General features: G+C 41.3%; 1 protein-coding gene across 5 annotated transcripts in view; it reads right to left on the minus strand.

The window, feature by feature from the left end:
• The window catches only part of cntln (centlein, centrosomal protein), an 86064-nt gene that overhangs the window by 13474 nt on the left and 51419 nt on the right, over nucleotides 1–21171 (minus strand). For 2 of the 5 annotated variants that reach the window (XM_034893088.1, XM_034893079.1), the window contains exons 17-25: nucleotides 20926–21007; nucleotides 19254–19335; nucleotides 18637–18905; nucleotides 14490–14705; nucleotides 12936–13033; nucleotides 10046–10172; nucleotides 9586–9723; nucleotides 8270–8455; nucleotides 3207–3404 (exon numbers count right to left, since the gene is read on the minus strand). In XM_034893088.1, the coding sequence (XP_034748979.1) occupies nucleotides 3207–3404; nucleotides 8270–8455; nucleotides 9586–9723; nucleotides 10046–10172; nucleotides 12936–13033; nucleotides 14490–14705; nucleotides 18637–18905; nucleotides 19254–19335; nucleotides 20926–21007 (1396 nt within the window). Of the gene's footprint in view, nucleotides 1–2570; nucleotides 2783–3206; nucleotides 3405–8269; nucleotides 8456–9585; nucleotides 9724–10045; nucleotides 10173–12935; nucleotides 13034–14489; nucleotides 14706–18636; nucleotides 18906–19253; nucleotides 19336–20925; nucleotides 21008–21171 lie in introns of those variants that run through there. The other 3 variants (XR_004659509.1, XR_004659508.1, XM_034893105.1) reach the window with 3 other exon arrangements.

The following is a 21171-nucleotide window of genomic DNA, read 5'->3' on the forward strand; positions in this document are numbered from 1 at the left end:
CACACTTTCCGCACTGCAATGACACAGAGCTGGTTAGTTGATTGGGTTAGTTGTTAATTTTAAAAGACCAGTCTTATTTTTTTTATTGTATATTTACTATTGCTCTTTAATATGCAAAAGTATTTCTCGAATAATTGATTTAATGTCATTAGAATACTCAACTTCAAAAATAAGCGATAGCTAAAGCCCTACCTGGGATGTTTAAGATTTTGGCATTGGCCATATCAATGGCAACGAGTAAGGTCAGAAGGGTTGATAATTGGATCAAGCATGCGCTTCTCAGGGATGTTCCCCAGCTTTGTGGTACCCTCTATGTGTGATCCCAGGTGATAGCAGTTGGTCTAGGCTAATTTCAGTGTATGCCTTATTGCGCCTGGTGCTCCAAGTAACTGAGAAGTATGCAGAAACCGAGGGTGGGGAGTGTGTGGTAATAATAGCGAGAGAGAAAAAGAGGGTGAGAGAGGTGACTACTGCTTTCAAGCCTTCCGCAGAGGTGAACATGGTGTGTGTAGAGGTGCATGTGCGTGAGAGTGCTTGCCCACCCTTGGTAGATATATAACAAAGCACTGACCCTCTATCAAACATTAGATGCAAAACAAACTGGCCAGGCAATTACAGCCTTATTACATCTGGGTCATTAACTCCACAACAAGTTGCCAGGGGAGCCTGGAGCTGCTCGGCCCTCTCTGGTCCTCTGTTGAAAGCTATGGAATGGACAGAGGCAAATAAACAATGTGCAGTGAGATACATGTGTGTAAGCATGTCTGGATGTTTGAGCACACTTTGGCGCCTTCTTTGCATTTATATACATACTTGTACACTGATTTTGTGTTTGTTTGTATACAGTATGTGCTAGTGTGTAAGGAGCAGCCGGTAGTTTCTATTTAAAAGCTTTAAAAATCAATTAATACATTAAAAGCACACAAAAAGAGAACACATTCCCCATTCCCATGAAATAGCTGGAAACATGTTCATTGTTATGCTGTCTATACCTACAGAACCAGCTGCACAAATACTGTAGCCTTGTGACAACCACATTTCTGTTGAGAAAAATCCCTCAAGCAAAAGCTCTGGTTTCTTTGCTATCAACAAACCAAGACTAATGCAATTGAGGAAAGAAAATATGCAGGCCATGGAAAAGATGGTGGTCATTACACAGAGGTCATTTGGTCCCAAAGTTCTCCTAAAATATTACCACAACCAGGAATAATTCATTTAGAAATCTTGATAAGTTTGAAATTCAAAAATACATTGATTTCAAAAGCAAGTACCAGTGCCCTACAATGTTAAAAATCTCAGAAAATTGTTGACAAGAGAAATGTGCCAAACTAAAGAAAAGTAGCAATGGAGCATTCTCATTTAAAAGTAAAACTGAAAAGTAAAAGCAGTCCCATTGGGCCCTGAGCTCTCATTCAGCACACTGGTATCGCACTACCATGTGAATAAATGAATACACTTGCTATCTGTTGGACTTGTTGAAGACTTCTGGGACATTCTGATAACCTCATGTCACATCCTCAAGTCTACAGAAAAACATCTACAATCTACAAAGGTTGTGCAAAAGCTCCGTACATTTCTTTGAGTGAGGGGGAAAAGATATTCCAGTTCTGAAACAAGTATCATGACACCTCAACTCTGTGCCAAACTTTTAAATCATTTTCTTCATTGTTTATCCAACTACGTGCGACAAACCCACCTCAGTTCAGAAGGTGGTTAGTTATAGTCAAACATACTGTATATCCATTTTTTAAATGCTCACAACTACTGAAGTCTCAGGCTGGTTTAAATAGGGTGAACTTGATTTTGTGTTACCTACAAGCACAAGCTGACCAACATCTACATATAGAAACAGATTTCCACACAGATTCTTTAATGTGTCCAGCAGCAGTTTCAATTAGTGCTCATTTTAGACAGCTTCTCCATGACACGCACCTTAACACACATCTGTACAGATGCTTGTACAGAAACAAACCATTTTTCTCGGGATCTATTCCTGACGTTCAAAATTACACCTGGTAACACACACCTAGACTGTAAACCTTCACTGTGACACAAAATTTACAATTCTCTGGTGTGTGTGTGCATATTCAACAGCGCTGTGATGTACAAATGTACAATTACCAAAACAGAAAAAAACACCCACCATGTTCAGGCAACAAGCAACACGCCATTTAACCACCATCAATACGACAGAAGAAAAAAAACAGGTGGTGAGGAGAAGAGAGGGTTTTACACGCAGTTTTCAGCTCTGATTAGAGGAACTTTTCGTCAAGTGAGAAACTGTTGCCTGTCATCTCCTGGGTGGAGCTGGGCTGCAAAGGGCTAAAATTGGTTTCAAGTGTGAGTGAGTGCCTAGAGCGCCCTCTCTCATCTTGTGATAGATGGGAGGAAGTCCCTGGGGATGGGAGGTTGATTGTAACATGGGATTGCTAATTGATGACATAGCAGGGTATGATCTATGGTTGCGAAAGGGCCCATCAAGTTGGAAAAGAGTGTAAAACTCAGACTTTTGCAAGCGGCCAACAGTCGATAGCAAGGATTTTCAGTTCGATGAAAAGAGTTGTACTTACTCAACTTGTGCGGTATTAAATCTTGTATCAAGTTGACAGGTGCTGCAAATGTTGAAAGGTTTTTGATCTTGTTGAGAGTAAGAAAACCGTCTTTAAACATGAAGCCACAGCCTTCTCTATTGGACTGCAACTTCCCAACTTCTTAGTGACATACCTTGGTGTGTGGTTCACCTTTACTTGGTGTTCAACCTTGCTTACCTGCCAGAATATATCTACCTATTAATAAGAGGTCAGACAGAAGCAGAGATTTCCAGCAAGGCTAGATACTGTGAGATAAAGGCAAAATTAATTTAGAACAGAAATATTATGTTTCTACATATTTCCTCTCCTCTGCACCAAGGCCAATCTACAGCATCTGTTTCCACAGGATAAGCCAAATTTACTATAGCACGTCATTTACTCTCAATTGAAAAACAGGCAAAGATACAAGTTGATATTGATGATAGAATGTCTTTCCCATTCCTCTTGTGCAATCACAAAGCAGAACCTGCTGAAAAGTTTTAGGATGTTTTTAAATTTGACAGAACAGAAAATCTATTATAGGTATGTTGAGTGCTCTGGGCGTAATCTAGACTTGATATAGATCCTAAAGTTGGCATTTATATGAAATGTTGACCTACTGTCCCTTGGCTTTACCTGATCAGTATCCATTATGTCCGCGAGATCATTCTCTGACATATTGAGGATGGAGGCAGCGATGGACTTGGCTTTGATCATAGACTTGACTGAGAGGCCACCCTTTGCTGCCACAGCGTTGGACTGCCTCAACCTCCTCCTCTTCATCAACTGCTGCTTGACCTCTTGGACGTCTAAAAGTATTTCACTGCCCAGGGCCTGAAGGGGGAGGAGAATAAGGAATAAAAAAAGAAGAAGATGATGAAATGGATATAGAAAAACAAGAGGGATAACTCTGCCTGGCAGATGAATAAATGAAATTGATCAAGCATGCACCAGAAAGGCCTAGTACATTATGGAGGAATATTGAGTTTGACACACTCAGATTTTCTTCGGCTTCGCCTCACGCTCCCTCGTAGGAATGTGGACCTGAGGGTTTGTTGCCCTGTCAATTGAAAGCTGAGGGAACACAGCTTTGATACCAAACGTACCCCAAGTTTTGCTAAAATCTCCACAGACAGAAAATCATGCACCAGGGAGAGAAAGAGAGAGCTACTGAAAAAAAAACGCCATTCATTTATTTATTTGCTTTCTCAATGTCTCACAGTACAACAGGGCAGCATAACACTGTCAATAATTAAGCTATAAGGAGCTGTTTCAAATGTTGCCCGAGTGAATGGAAAGCGAGACAAGGCAGGCCTGGGATGGCACAGTTGTCGGGCACTAAATGGGAGTTTGCTCTAAATACAGAGAGACAATTAAATGTTAAAACTGCCACTGTACACAAGAACGGCAATAAACTAAACTCCCCTTTGCTTCATTTTGAGCTTATTGATCGAGGCAATAATCTTCTGTATCATTCCCTTGTAAGCCTGCTGAAAAGCTGACCTTGGAATAGATGGTCAGATGAGGGAAAGATAGAGACAGGAGAACTTGCTGTACACTAAAACAGAATAAAAAAAACTCTTGGACAGTACACAATATACCCAAGCAAGCAAGCAAAAAGTAAAGTGTGTGCACACATACAAAAACAAAAGTACAAACATACAAATACACTCAAGTGCATTACAGTAACAAGGGTAATCACACATGAACAATGTTGAATTGCAGCAAACATCTCAGCTCCTCTCTCTTAATTTCTCACAGGTGGACCAGGGACAGTTTACTAAGCAAGTGGTGGTTCTCACAGGACAGTACTGAATAAGTGGTTTGAGGCTCGCAGCAGGAGGACGCGGAGCATTGCTATTTGTCCATTAGCGACATCAAGTATACACAAGCCGAGCACAGGCATTCCCAAATCCAAAGGTGATAAGTAAGAACACCAACAGGATCACATTATACAAAGCCCATACAGATTAAAATAATGATAAAGTGAAGAGAACAAGGGTTAAATAAATGTGCTCACAGAGTAAACACTGATTTTTCAACTCACGTCTAATGTGTAAACTGTAACTCTTTAAAATAAAAGAAGAAACATGTGAATTGTCCTTGAAATCCACGAGTCCAGATGCTTTTAGACTTACATCTTTCTCAATAACAGAAGTGAGACCAGTTTCATTTAATTTAATTTCAAATCCAGTTTCATAGGTGGCCTACTAACTACATCAATGTACTAAGTGTAAATAAGCAAAATAAGACTGATTAAAGAGGACGAGCAAAAATCATAATAACCATCGTCCACCCCTTAATGAAGGGAGGCAGCTTTAGCTCTTTTTGGTAATCTAAGAGCTGTGTGTTTACCCTTAAGGAATACACAGCTCATTAACTAACAGTCGGAGATCCTATTCTTTTATTTACAGCCTAATAGATATTCACTGTGACCAGTCAAGGGTTACATTCAATTGACCTAAACCCTGCATGAGGAAGAATCTAGAAAGAGATTAAGGGGTGAATTTATCACTCATTCTTAGCCCTGGGAGAGACAAAGGGTGGGAGGGGGGGTTGGAGGGTCTGTGTGCGTTTGCTAAGAGCTCTTAGCCTGGCTAGTACACAATCACAATTGCCAGAGGAGCAATTTAGACAGGACGAGGATTACGGCACAGAGATGGGGGATCAAATGAGCAGCAAAAAGATATCCTCTTTAATAACTAGCTACCTCTGAACCTCTTCACACACATGAGGACACAAAGGGCCATTCAAAAACATAAAGAGCATAGCGGAAGGAAAAAGAAAGGCTATCATTTTGTTATATTAGGCAGGCACTGATGTAAAGAAATAAACAACTGCTTTTAACTGTTCTTCAAATACCAGAGTAAGTTATTTCATTATGTAAGCAACTTCAACAGAAAGGGTATGTGAAAGGGATCCTATAAGATAATCACAGGTAAATGTGTTGTTACATAATTGTGGTACTTTGTATCTAAGACATACAGCAATTTCAAGTGATAATGAAAAATACCCATACATCTACGGAAAAAAAGATATTACCCAACCTCTGTACAATTCCCCACTTTCCAAAAGGGATGACAAGCCAAAATATTCTTTGGAAGATAACTACCTTTAGTGTGTGTGTGTGTGTGTGTGTGTGTTTGTGTGTGTCTGTGTGTGTGTGTGTGTGTTTGTGGAGTAGTCACTGCATGCAGGGCCACTGTTTAAGAGTTCAACAGCAGTGCTTACAGCCTGGGATGTGTGCAGGGGCCAAAAGGGTTTGCTAGCACACAATAAAAAAAAAATCTCAACACACAAATGCACACACAAATACAAATACACAAATACACACACACAAATATACACACACACACACACACACACACACACACACACACACACACACACACACACACACACACACACACACACACACACACACACACACACACACGCAGCCCTCTGGCCCTGATCAATACATGACAAGAGTAAATCTCCTACGGACGTCAGGCAGTCCAATCAAAGGGCTTGGTGTTCTTATAGGGAATCACAGGAGCCAGGGGGAGGGAAACAATGATGTGAATCCTCAATAACAACACAATGGCCCCACCAGCCTTGGGTTATGGGAATGGAGGAGAGGATTTATACGAGCGTGAACTGTATTTCTATGCATTTCTATACACGTGTGCTTTCACATGTAGTGCAGCCTCTATTTATAGGTTACGTGTAGATTGCATGCACATGCATGTGTGTCTTCTTCACTATAGAAATGCATATGTGTGAAAAAAGAAAGACTGAAGGTTAACATGTGTAAAAGAAATCAGAGGTTAGGAAAAAGAAACAAGAATAAACATCCTATCAAATTCAAATTCAAGTAAGCCAAAAGTAAGCCATACAAGGACAAGAATACTTGATGTAATTTCTGGTTTTGTAAGGACAAAGCAATGTTTAGTTGCCACTAAACTCTGTCTATGATCTGCCACTTGATTTATGTGTGTGTGCCATCACTATCTATCTCTTCCAAACCATTTCCTCCTTTGATAGAAAGGTGTCAGCTGAACAGAGTTGATGGACAGACTTTATCAGTCTCTGCCAGACACACAGGCAGACTGACACAGACACACAAACACACCTCAAGGTGATGGATTAGGCCGAGACAAAGACAATAGTGCCCATTCCCAGTGGGCACACAGTATTCTCACAGTACTGGCCTGTGTCTCCCTATGTATTGTAAGGGAGTGGAAATGCATAATGGCACATAGACACACTGTTACAAATTCATCCACCCATTTGCTGACACTTATCCAGTTGTGATGGCTGCAGGCTAAGCAAGGCAGTGCTGACGTCCTTCTTCCTAGCTACATCCCCAAGCAGGTCCTCGAGGCTCCTGTAGTTTGCCCAAGCCAGGTGGGATGTGTGATCTCCCCAATGTGTTCTGGGTAGGACTGGATGACTAACCAAAAAGTAAACAATGGATGTCCTCTGGACATGTGGTCTTGGGTGCCCTTGCTACTGGGGTTTCTGCCTGCCACGGTTGTGGCGTCCCGCTCTCACTAACTACCTACACTCCGCGACAGGCTTATATGCGCTATTCAACTATAAATAGTGCATGTATGGGTTTCCTTGAATTATTTTAAATTCACATCGCATATTTAAAGTACAAAAAAAAAATTGTAAGGTAATTGTAATCAAGCTTCCTGCAGGTGTTTGGCTCTCGATCTGTCGTTGGAGTCACCTGCTGCCTCCATGTTCCTGCTCGACACTCTCTACTACAATTCTCCATGTCTCTCTCTGTCTCTTCTCTGTCTGTCTGTCTGTCCGTGTCTCTCTCTCTCTCTCTCTCTCTCTCTCTGTCTCTTCCTCTCACTCCCAACCGGTCCCCGGACCGCCCACCCTGAGCCATGGTTCTGCTTGAGGTTTCTGCCTCTTAAAAGGACGTTTTTCCTTGCCTCTGTCGCCTAGTGCTTGATCTTGGTGGGAATTGTTGGGTTTCTGTAAATAACATCACAGAGTACGAACTAGACCTGCTTTTTTATGAAAAACGCAATGAGATAACTGTTGTTGTGATCTGGCACTATATAAATAAAACTGAATTAAAATTGAATTATATAACACAATTCTCTGCCACGATTCTTTTCTAACAAAGTGTAATGTTTATTGCGCACATGAACCATGACAAAACAAAAAAATTGGCAGTACCAAACACAGATTTCTTTTGGCACCTATAGCACATTGCAAATCACCACAAACCTGTAAACACAGGCTTCAATGAAGAGAAGGGCGAGCATTGCAGCGCTTTGGAGCACTTTATAACCTACTTTATACAGTCTATGTTTAAAACTCACAGAAGAATGTAGTAGCGTTTGGGATGCAGTTGGCTCGCAAAATTAAATGAGAATCAAAGTCATTTAAAATTTCGTGCAGGCCTACTTGTAAGTATTTCCACAACCAACTTGTCAACTGCGGATAAGGACAGTCCTGAACCCATAGTGGGTTCTGTGCATTTAGGTGAGCCCTGCTATACAGTACCTAGTTGCCCCAGCATCACCAGGGAGGTGACAGTCTGTTTGCCATCAGCCTTTATTTTATTTACAGTGGTCAGCAACGGCCCCTGCCTTTAACTTTTGCCCAATTAACCTTGGGATGGTACAACCAGAATAATTACAAATTCACAGGTGAAGAACTTGCATGCACACACACCACAGTTAGTTCAGTACCTTGATGAAAGTATGAAGCTGCTCCAGCTGGGAGTAGGCTTGGCCTAGTTGTCTCTGAAGCCTGTCCAATGCATGGGAGCTTTGCTGGTTCAACCCCTCCATTTGCTGAGTGGCTGTCTGTTCCAGTGCAGCCAAGGCTTGCTCACTGGCTCCCACACGAGCCTGCAAGGCATACATGCGCTGCTCCTGTAACGAAAAATAGCAGGTAGAACTAGTCAGCTGAAGGCAAACAATCTATAGAAAGCTGAGATTCTGCAAAGGCCTTTGTGACATTTTCAGCAATTTTATTAACTGTACAAATTACTTTACTAACCTTTACTTTAACAACTCTAGTGGTAGCGTTTATTCTAGGGACACTGAGAATAAATGGACTGAAAACAACACTTCACTGCTACATCCATTTTCAACAGAATTGTTTCATTTTACCATCAGAATCATTGTAAAGATGCTGCTATTACAAAAAACATTTCTAACATGAACTACAAAAAAATGTACCCTACCATAAACTTAATTTTGTATTTAAAAAAACAAATAACTTTTCATTCTTTACAACCTGGAATTAGTTTTGCACATTTTGATACTATTTTAATATATTTATACATTCGAGTGTTTTTCTGTTGGTCAGTGTAAAAAATACTTATTTAACCATCTGTGATTAAAGCTTAAGTGCGTTAGTGTTTGATATTAATGAGTGTACATCCAAGCTATTGCCAAATGAATTGCTACAAAGCTAATGAAGACTATCAGCTCCACACAACTCTCTCTGTATTTCACAGCATGGCTATGTTCAGAGGATTGTGTTGTAATATAACTTTTCCGTGCAGAAGCGAAGATAATTACCTCTTCTGAAGAGTTCATCATGTTTTTTTAAATCCTCCTTGTTTCCTCCTGGGCTATTAGCAACTACGTGGAGGAGGGGTGGGCGCACGTTTGCAATTACGGAAGGCTTATAGCATGTGGATGCGCAGACAGTGTTGTTGTCATTACTTAGAATTCCTCACGGGGCAAAAGAAACTCTGCACTATAGCTTTAAAAGTTGTACAACAACCATTACAAAGTCCAAACGGGTTAAAAGGTACAGCTGGGGTGTGAAGATTCATGGATAGAGGTTACTTTTCCTCAGTCCTGAAACCTTTCTTTCTTACTACTAATTAAATACTGCTGTGATCTAATTTGTAGGAGTGCAAATCCCAAGGTTTATAACAACGCATTATTATATGGATTATTTGCATAAAAATACAATATTTGCTGATATCACAAAGTTGGCCACAATACGATTTTGATTTGACTTAATTCAGGGGCCTGCGATTTCCTACCTTTTTTTCCAGGTCCTCCTTCAGCTTTTTACATGAGGCCTCATACTTGCTTTTCTCTGTGGTTGCAACATTCAGTCTCCTCTTTAGAGAATCAACAAAGGCCTTCCTGTTGTTGGCCTCCTCTGATAAAGTCTTCACCTGTAGAGATGAGTTGGAACATAAGGAAAACAGAAAGGTAGAAAAAGCTGAACAATTGGTGGCACTGCAGTTCTATTCTGCTGGAGGAACTCAAGTCATAATTTCATGATTGCCCCTTTAAATCAATTAAGTAAACACTTTTTCTATAAGTAAATAGCAAATATTATCATTATTTTCCTTTTTAGTCACCCAGAAGACAAAATATCTGTGATGAGAAATGCTGAGCACTGTGATGCTTCATTTTCTTTGAAGATTATACCATGGCGTGTCAAACTAATTTGATGACATGATGATGGTGTCAGCTGTGGTGTACTTGGTGTACCTTCTTCCCCAGCTCCTCCACTTGTCCACAGTAACTTTTCTCCATCTCCTGCAGAAACTTCAGTCTTGTTTTCAAGTCCTCTACCAGCTGCCTTTTCATGCTCACATCTCGCTCTGTGTGGCTCGCCCTGGAAGCGCACAAAAGAAAAAAGAAAAACACAAATATGGTATAACGTATAAATGAGTGTGAATTCTACACAGATATTCATGTTCATGCATGGGCATACACTCGCACACAGTTTCTACATAGGAGTACAAACACACACAAAAAGCTGGCAGGCACAGTGTCCCCATGCAATGCATCAGGCATGACAGCTCATTATGACAACTAAATACACTGGCATGCTGTTTGGGTAAGTGGAGGGGGGTGAAATAAGGATGCATATATAATTCTAACTGGCATATATTAGAACAAGTGCTCTGGCGGGGAATGGCACACTAAGTGTGACTGGGGAGTCCATTTTGACAAACGGCATTTCAAATCAGCAGTGACACTACGTGAAAGGCTGTAATCAAGTTTTTAAATGTTTATTATTTTGAGCTCAGCACTATACAAGTCAAATAAAAGACATGTCAGCAGGGGAACTTGGCTTTGAAAATACTGATTATGAAGGGAATACGCTTTAAAAAATATTGTTTGTTTGTTTGTGTACTGTGCTAATAATAGTTCCCTAAAGAGAGGCTAGGTCTCTGTATTGTAGGCTATTCATGTCTTAACTGTCAAAACATGCACTCTGTCACTTCCTATTTCAATAACTTGCCGTATTGACATGCTTAACATTCCAGCATTCTGCACATATTATACATATTATAAGGAGGCTTTGCTTTAAATGGTCTTAGTATGTTAGTATGTTTTATTCTGTTTTCATAAAAGGCAAATATAAGGCATTTTCATGGTTGTCTACACCTTGGGGAATTAGAACAAATAGAATAAAGATCATACAGATGCAGTTAATTAAAACGGTTTTGACAGTTTAAAAAAAAAAATAATTTCAAAGATGCAGTGGATCTTATAGCTCCCACATGCATCATGGCTTGTGTGTTTTGAATAAACAAATGACGAAACGCAAGAGCAAATGCTTTTGTGTAAGTAAATGTCCCTGTCTCCCTAGGTGGATGAATGCCTGAAGGCAGACTGGCTAAATAAATGTGAGCTTGTCCTATTGGAGTGACATTAAATGAAATGAGAGAGGAGTCTAGCCTGGGGTCTTTGGGGTGGGAAGTAGCGCTGGCTGGTTACCCCATGGATTTGGCCATTAATGAGAAAACCCATATTGAACCTTTCAGATGACTGTCTGGTGTTGACTTAAAGACGGAGAGCAGCAATAAGAGCCCCAGCAAGCTCCCTCTGCCCCAATGCTAATGGCAATTAGATCGACAACATTTATTTTAGATGTTCTCTCCTTCTGCAGCCCAAAAAGAATAGAGGATAAAAAAGAATGAAGGATATATGGTGCTTCTGTTGGAGCGTGTGATCTCTATTTATGAGTGTTAGTGGAAAGAGAGAAAGAGAGCCTCAAACTATATCCCAATCACTCATACGTTTGTTCCCCTTGTTCTGCGCTTGTTTGCAATATTGTTCATCAAACATGCGTGTATTGTAATGATAACAGTCAGTGGTCTGAAGTGTATGTGCGTAAGAGAGAGCGAGAGCGCACATTTCTGTGTATGTTGTTAAGAATGAAGCGCGGGTGGACGTTTCATGTGGCTGATAGACAACAGGGCTAAAGATGAAAGAAGCAGCTTCATAAATAAGGCAGGGCCATAGTGCCGGATATTGACTGAGGACATGCCGGTATACTTTGAAATTCATTCCCCCCCAGCCCCCCACCCATCTCTTCTTTAAGGCAAAGCAGCCTTGCTCCCTGTGTGTGTGCTGAGATGTATATTTCAGAGACGTCTAGACATGTCTTTCATTCTGAGAAGGGGTCCCTCCATGGAGGCAAACGGAGAGGTAGGCAAGGAGAGAAAGCGAGTTACATGGATGTGTGCGTGAGTGAGTGTGTGACAAGAGCCAGAGGAGAGGCTGAGGCTGTCGTGGAAACTAAGTTAAGGGATGTTCACTCTGTCTGGCTGTGATCCGCTGTGCTTTGGTCACACACAAACACATACCCGCTGTGATTGTACACATGCCCCGGATGCATTATTGAGAAAGGCAGGCAGAGGACACAGCGTACGAGACAAAGAGAGCGAGAGGAACGAAAGCCAAGTTGTTTTTTGTACCTTTCTCTCAGTTCAAAGATGAGATCCTAATGCAGAATGATGATATACGACTTTCAAAACACTGTTCAAATCTCAACAGTTTCTCTGAGTGAATTGTATATTTCTATACATTCTGACTATGTAATGCAGCGAGTGCTACAGTACGTGAACCATGTTCATTAGGACGTGTGGCCCACAGGCCAGAGTGATGCTGTGTGGGTTTTAGTGTCATGGGCCAAAATGGTCCCTCCTGCGGCACACAAACAATCAATACACTGCTTTGTTCAGCACTCTGCATCAGCTACCCACATAAGCAACACCACACTACATGACACACAAGACACCCACATGCAAACATGTGCATACACTCTAATTCCTTCAGTCATTTTTATTCAGTTGCTGATGAGAACATGCATAATTTCACAAATGATTCACGCAGAGGAGTAGCATGCCTATGTGGAGTGCAGCAGACAGAGTGCTGCCACATGGTGGAATCAAACACTACAGATGGGAGCTGCAGAGGATGTGCGAACATACAGACAGAGACAAGGGGAGACGGAGAGACAAAGACAGAGAGAAGGCTGCAGAAAGAAGAAAGGAACACTAAGAGCTGTACTGCAGAGCAGCTGTAAGAAAGAAACACAAAAAGAATGAGCTAATACTAATGAAGAAAAAGGTGTGAAACTAACTTGTCCTGCAGCTGGCGGAGCTTGTCCTCCTTCTCCTGGAGTTGGCCTCGCAGGGCTTTGTTAGCTGCCACCTGCCTTGTGACCTCCGCACTTGCACTCTAGGGGGAAGGCACACGGTGTGTGTGTTTGTTAATGTGTTTGAGTGTATGTGATAGGGGGTGGGGGAGGTTTTTTACGACACGGCTGATGACAGGTCAGCCACAGCATGCCTCCTCATTATAGTTACAGCAGGAGGGTGGAAGGTGCTAAAAGAGGTTAAAAGGAAAGCATTATTTTAGCAGTAAGTGGGTGAAATAAGGGGAGCAATAGTAAAAAAATAACAATGTATAGATCTATACTATAGAACATATTAAGGGAGACTATATACATATATATGAAATATATTTATATAAATTATTAATATGTTAACAAACAGATAGAAAATATAAAAATCCAGCAGCAAACAATTAATATTATTAAAATCACAGCTTTCATATCGTGTTGTTTCTATCTCTTATATCTCTGCCATGTGACATATTAAGACTTGCTTATACTTTATGGCTTTATGGCTCATGACGACTGCTTGACTTCTGATCATTTGACTGATGGATATTTGAATGTGCATGTTCACTTTGGTTTAAAGGGCCCTCTGTCTCTTGTGGGAACTGTACCAGTACAAGCTTTTGACAATGCGCTCACCCCCACAGAGCATCCCTCGCCTCTCCCTTTTGCTGTCACCTGACATGACTTCCTTGGCTGTGTGTAATGACAGCAACAATCTGCTCGGTAATAACTGATGAGCTGGCTGCGGAGAGGGTGATAATACTGTGGTACCACTCACACCTCATTCCCTATGATGTAGGGCACGTCTCTACTGTTATTCTCTATTTCTCATCTTTCTGACAGGTACCCAGTAATAAGATCAAATGATAAGAAATGCAAATCCATGTTGAAATCACATGCAATTTCAGGTGATGTGGAGTGAAAATTGAAAGGCTCAAGAATTTGAGGATTTTTTCTGATGATTTTTTATATGGATTTAAAAGTAAAACCTTGACAGCCTTTTTTAGAGTTTCTAAACTCCTCAAGGTGAGCAAGCTGTTCAAACCAGTGAGGTGTTAAAGTGACTCAGAAATATTGGTGTTGATTTATTGATAAATACCTGGCAAAGCTTTGTTCTAACTAAAAAACATAAATCCATGTGCATTTCACCCCTGGAAGACTGAAACTTCATAATAGGCAGTGGAAGAGGCAACCAAAAGAAAATGTATAAACTAAATTTCTGACTTTTGTCCATAAAGTTGCCTGTACAGACGAAAATGAACATAGGATTTGTTATATAAATATTTTCTTTGAGCCAAACAGCAATAATACTCACACACTCAAATCCACAATTTTCTTGTTATTCATGGTATTATCCAGTCAAGCTACATAGTGCAAAAAATTGGAAATGAACACAATCCTTAATACCATCATCCTATTAAGAGATTTATCTCATAAGGCGTGTACAATTAGACGAAGCATGAGGGTCATTTATTAACCCCAGAGCTCTCCTTGTAATTTATAACCACTAACCTTAAGTCTGGCTTGAAGTTGTTTGACCTCAGCCTCCAGGACCTGGGTGGACGGATTATCAGGGGCAGGCATGATCCTGCCCTGACAAGAGCACTGTGCGTTTACTGGTGCTGGTGGTACAATTTGCTGGGGCAATGTAATCTGCCTCCACTGCTCCAACTCCATCTCCAGAACCTTTTTCTGCTGCTCCTTACCAGCCAGGTCAGAGGTCAGCTTCTGCAGACCAACAGACAAAAATTGGTGGTCTAGGCTACTGCTAATGATACTTTAACTAAAAACTAAAGTTTTGTCAACTATTGTTAAACCAGGAAAACCTACATTTTTTGTTACAGGATGTCAAAAGTTACTGTAAAACATAATGGGAAAGGTGATATACTTCTTGTTAATTGACGTTTACATGATAAAAAAAAACTTTAAATTCAAATTACATGAATACGATGGACGTAGAGACAAAGTACACACAATATGTTAATATTATAATAATACTGTATGCCTTAGCAACAGGAGAGCTACAGGCTCAGCTTTAATATCTAGTCTGTGATAAAGCTTATTTTTTATGCTAATTAGGAGACAGATGATGCCGTTGCCCGGTCAATAGGGCCTAATTCTCACTGTGATTGGCATGCATAATAAAGCCATCCTGCAGAATCAGAGAGTACTTTGGGACAGAGGGAGTTCAGCATTTGGTTAGTGGTTGGGTTTAGAGTGATGAACGATGATGGCAATAGATGAGAATAGTATCAATGATTCTAAACATAAGCATCTGAGGTGAACACTTTTAACCCAAGTGCGGTACAGCTAAAAAATAAATAAAAAAAAATCTCTTTGCCTGTTCATTTAGAAGATATGGGACAGAAACACGTCTCTGTAAGCTATGGTCAATACTGCCACAATTAGCTGACCTGCTATCATTTCAACATCAAGATTTCTTAATGGCACAAATAGGAGACATGATACATGAAGATATATGCTCTACACACGGGGTACATGCTGGAACACACACGGAGTCACACGCACACACCCAAGTGAAACCGCAGATTCCCAGGAGTTTGCTTTCTGCTCTGCATGCATGGAGGTTATTGATATCTGGTTGCTGGCTGACACCTTTTAATAGAATCCTTCTTGTTTTAGGTTTCCTTTGCTCTGTTAAAGACGCACATGCCATACCACTAGCGAGGGTGGGAGAGAGAGAAGTCGGAGTCATAGAGAACAGGAGGAGTGGAGAATGAAAAGGGGAGCTATGACCGCAGAGGCAGTGGTGCATGGATGGCATTGGGGGGGTGGCATTGAATACACTTCCTGTAACACAGGCTTTGATTTCAAAGGCCATTTTCATCTCTGTCGAGAGATGGCACGGACATGGACTGATGTCTGGAAGTGAGGACACCGGTCTCTCTCTCCCATCTGAGTAGCAGCCTCACTGATGCTGTTCCAAGCGATCCCCGGATAAATAAGGAAAGGAGAAAGAAGGCTGCTGAAATACTCACACATACGCACGCACTATCAAAGTTGTCAATTTAAGGGAAACACTAGCATAAACTTGCTCAATCACTTTGTATTCATCCTGTTGGTCAGACTTTGTATGTGATTTGTAGTGCAACTATCATGCAAATTTACAAAAAGTCTGAAGCTTTTTGAATTCAGTCAGTTGTGTCTGTGCACTCCCTAATCCTCTGATAATCCCAGCCTCTTACATGTTCAGAGGAGGGTAGGACACTCCACACTTACAGAGATAAGGCTGGTAAATTCATGCGGCGATGTCACAGTACACTGCAAAATGAAGTAAAACGGGGAAGTAATGACTGAGCGAGGTAGATAATCCAAGCAACCAAATGATCCTGTACTTGGATGATACGCATGATTAGCACATTTAGTCAAAAGCTAGGCTTGCCTGATATAGGAGGGTATGCTTCACCTGTCACCTGAGTTTTTTAAGCTTCTTATGTCACCTTAAGGGATAATCCTGGTTTATTACAATTTATTAGTCTTATTTTCGTAGTTTTTGCCATCATTTCTTTCAGTAATAAATTAATGACATTCATCTCTAAGTAATAGTTGCCACATGCCTAGATCTCAAAGTTAATTGTTGAGATCTAGGAATATGGCAACATTACTAAATGTCAGATAGGGCAAGAAACACAGCTGATCAGACAAACTTTACAGGTTCAAAACAAAGGTTAGACACACCTATTTGACATCTATCACAGTTTACAGACTGACTTTCAGTTCCAACTTTGACCTACAGTACTTGACATAATTGTGAGGATACAAAGTTTACCTTACCTGCGCAATGAGGGATCAATACTGACATTGCGGGGGCACTCACTTTTGCTTTACCTCCAAATAAAGTGGTTAAGATAATATGGCAAAAACTGTTTGTTTGTTTACAACCAGTATGATTGTCTGACTGCTTGTTATATGTATTTGCCATTTTGGACTTTGCTGCAGTGATATTGCCATGTTCCCAATTCTCAGCAGTCAGCAATGTCTTCATTACTGACCCAAGTTGTAATAAAAAGGAATTATCATATTGTGAAGAAGGGGAGGCATCCAAAAGTGTTTTCTTTGCAGGTCTGAGAGTAAGGCTTAGATTCTGTTGCTGATAAAGACATCTGTCAACGCTGTGGTGCTGATGACTGAGGGAAGAAAGTGTCCCGCTGCTGTAGAACACATGACCTGGGACACGAAGACCTGAATATAGCATCACAAAGCACCATAACAAATCTCAACTTCAGGACTATTTCTCTCTCATGTTATAGATTGGAGAGCAGCAAAATAGTGTTTAGAGAGCAGTTATCAAATGCAGTTATTCAAAACTTGATATCCTAACATAGGGAAGGGGAATAAAAAAGGAGTACACAGGAAAACAAGCAAGTAAGAAAGAAAGGAATAAGGAAATAAGACTTAATGATGGAAGGAGGCAAGGGAGGAAGAAACAAGGAAAGGCCAGAATGGCTGAAGGATCAGGGAGACACAGCAACACAAACACGTTTCTGAGAAACTGCCATGCTACTTCTCACATGATGGCCCCTGTGGAGGCTGTCCTAAGCCAATTACAAGCTGAGAGTTTTAGTTGGAGAGTTGGCAAGGACCGGCTGGAACAAGCCCAAAGTCCATCACCTTTTGCCCTTTCCAGAGAGGGCAACAAGACATGGCTTTGGCCAGTCAGTCGGCTCCAACTTTCTCCGGTGGAGTGGCATTAATACTGCAGGAGGAGAGAGGAAACAAAAAGGAAGACAACAATTCCCTGTCTACTCATTCATGCAACAGCGTGTGTTTGTGTATGTGTGTACACATGTGCCTTTACTGCTGTGTCTGAGCCTGAGGTCTCGTTGGGCCTTAGCAATCAGATGCCTGGGTGGGAGCACAAGGGCCACTTCCTAGGGAGCAACATCATGAGGGCTAGCTAGACTCTAACCTTAGTGAACAAGTCCAATATACTGCATCTGTGCTATTCTACTCAGTAAATATACAGACACATGCACCTAATCAGGCATCCAGTGGACTCTTGCTGGCTGCTGCTATGTTTGAATTTACCAAAAAAAGTCTCCAGTCTGTCCGATTAACGACTGTATCTGAGGAGAGGTTGGTGTGTGTATTTGTGTGTCTGTGTATGTGTGTGTATTGGGGTGCACAAGGAGGCCCTGGCAGAAAAGGTACTGTTTAGGGCCAAAGTACTTGGTGTTTTATTTATAGACTGTGCCAAGTCTAAGAGTTTCCTACCTGGAGGCAGGTACTAAATAACTAAATGAGTGTGTAGCAGTGAAAAAAAGTCCCCTTGTGTGTGTTTGCACACACAGGTGCGGTTTTGGAGAAATGTAATTGCTAGTGACACAGATTGTTTTGGGGAACTGGCCTGTTGAAACATTCAGCGAGACGAGACAACAGCAGAGGCTGCGAGAAAGAGAGAGGGAGCTTCTCCTCCTCACTTTTGCTCTGTGGTGCTGACCTACACAGGCGAGGGTAGGCCTGTCAGCCACACTTATTAGGCATGATAAGGGCAAAGGACCTGCTACTGCTGCACTCTCAGCTCCCAGCAAATACAAAGAACAAAGAAAGAAAAGACAAAGACAGACAAATAAGAAACTTCCCAACACTTACAACTACCTTTTCCTTTTACTCATTTTGGTGTTTTTTCCCAAGTTACCTGTGTGAGCTGATTGCTGCTGCAGAGTTTCTCAGTGAGGGAGTTGAACTGTGCCGTTATCTTCTCATTGGCCTTTTGCAGCTCTCTGGCTGAAAGCACAGCATCTTTCCTGGCACTTCGCAGTATGTCAATGTGACGCTGTAGGGACTCGATGCGCTGCTGCAGAGAAGAGGAGGAGCAGTGCTGGGTCTTCATTAGCATCCTCTTTCTCCTCCACCTCCTCTTCTCTCCTCTCATCCCTCGGTCCCAGGGCTCATGCTGTTCATCGTCTAACAGGAAGAAGTACACACTGGCACCTCAGATTGACAAGTGCACTGAACAAATCCCTATTTAGAAGCTACTGGTGGGAGTTAACAGGCTTATGTAAAAGTGTCTTTGTGTATGCGAAAGTGAAAACTGTGATATATTTAACAACTTGAATGATTAACATTTTCCATTTATAACCAATTCAGGTTCTGAACCTCCGCAAATAAAAAAAAACAAAGCTTGTAAACTTCTCAAATACTTGTTTCCGATCGACAGCATGTAAATACATTGAGTGTTCTTCCTGCTTCAATTTATAGTTGATTAGATTTGTGTAGTTTTGCATGGGTATGAAAAAGGAAAACTTATGTTACCTTGGGCCAGAACATGGGGTTGTTTTCTGTTGGATTTTGTTACCGGTGCCGCTGTGATTGAGATCCGTGAACACCTGTAGGACTGAGTGTACAGAAAAGTCAGAGGCCGAGATGAAACGCAGCTGTTAAATGTAACACAACCAGTTGACATGTTGTGCTTCCTGAGACGCAGCTCATAATGACACCATGATCACAGGGTGTGCTCAGTTTAACGCAACAAGACAAATCACCCTGTGCTTTAATAATTCACCTGAGCGTGTTCAACCGACTTCAACGTGAACGTTTCTCGGCAAGGATATTACCTCTGACAGATGCTTGCAAATGCTGTCTTTGTTCAATCACTGCCTGAAAGCCCTGATTCACTCTTACAGTATGACGTGTGTGTGTAGTCATTTGCACTCATAAGTGTGTATGTGCGTGTGTATGTATGTGTGACATCTCCCAACTGCACCATCGTTTGTAGTAGTGACATCAAAGAAGGCAATCACCCACCCCTCTGTCTTCTCTGCCTGTTTCCTTTGTATATGGGGTCAGGTAGGATTTGATCAGTGCCAGGTTTGATCACACAGGGCCTTGCAGAGGGGGGGTGGTGGTGAACCCTTTGGTCTGTGACATAGTATGTTGTGAGGGGCCGGGGCTGTCACAGCAATGAGCCCTGGCGGAGCTGATGGGCACATTTAGCGGATCAGGAGCCAGGAAACTTAAGGGGATCTAAGAGTTAGGGTCCTGACAGCTCCCTGGCTACATGTACAACAACAAGCCTCTCTTCGTCTCCACCTTCTACCTAGCACCCCTCCTCTTGAGAGGGAGACAATATCTTTAAAAAGGTCCCCCTTTTTCCTCTCGCTTCTTGACAGATATATCTCTCTGGGGTTTGAAGCGGGGGATTGGAGCTGCCATGTCTTGCTGTGAAGTGGTTTGATACAGAGAAGAGCAAGGGTCCAGGCCTATTGATTTTAATGGTGTGGAGAAGAAAAAGCAGAAGCACGGACAACGACACATAGGCAAAACCTTGTAAATACAGGAGCAAAGGGAGCAGAAAGCACAGGAAGTATCCATTTGCTGACTAATCATATACTCGTCAATAACTGTATTACCTTTACTGTAAAAATGAGCACGCTGAGGGCATTCTTTTAGTAAAGAGTACATTACTATAAATAAATTACTGTAAATTACTATACAAGGCAAATTGTTACAATGATAGTGTGATGGCAATTAATCCTAACTAGTTTGATGACTATGGCAATGTTGCTGTAAATAGCTGTGCACATAGGAATCTTCTGACTTACATTCAACAAAATTTTGCTGGCTATTATGTTTGGTAAGGTACCTCTATAGATTTTGTCTTGATAAATAAGGAAGATTTTACTCTGGATTAGCTGAATATCATAAAAAAACTATTTTCCATAAATTTTTATACTGTGCTGATACAGCTTTTGGTTTAATAACCAGTGAGTGCTAGTTTGGAATCCCAGCTTTAAGCATTCAGAAATACTTGCGATAGTTTTACACCACTGAAATGATTGCACAATTAAAACAAGCCTGAAACAACTCAAACAAAACCTGTACATGCTCTCAAACTATTTAGCTAGTGTATATGTGCCCCTGGCTGTAGACGTGTATTCCTTTTTTTTTTAATGTAAAACTAATTTGAGGATGAGCACAGACCAACCTTTTTTTTAACCTGTTTTCTGTAAGGCGCTGTCCTTGAGGTCACACTGTTGAGACTATCCACATACTCCGGACCACTGTCACTGTAGAGAAAAGTGAGAAGGGTTAAAGTTGAACCCACAACCCTCTCTCTGAAAGTACCACCACTGGGCAAAAATCCAATTTACCTTTTATGGTTGATTTAGTTGACATCAAGCAAAAATATGTGTACCCCCCCCCGCCTTCCAACAGAAAATCAATGTCCCAT

Source organism: Etheostoma cragini, chromosome 2, assembly GCF_013103735.1.
Source record: "Etheostoma cragini isolate CJK2018 chromosome 2, CSU_Ecrag_1.0, whole genome shotgun sequence".
Taxonomy (NCBI): Eukaryota; Metazoa; Chordata; class Actinopteri; order Perciformes; family Percidae; genus Etheostoma; species Etheostoma cragini.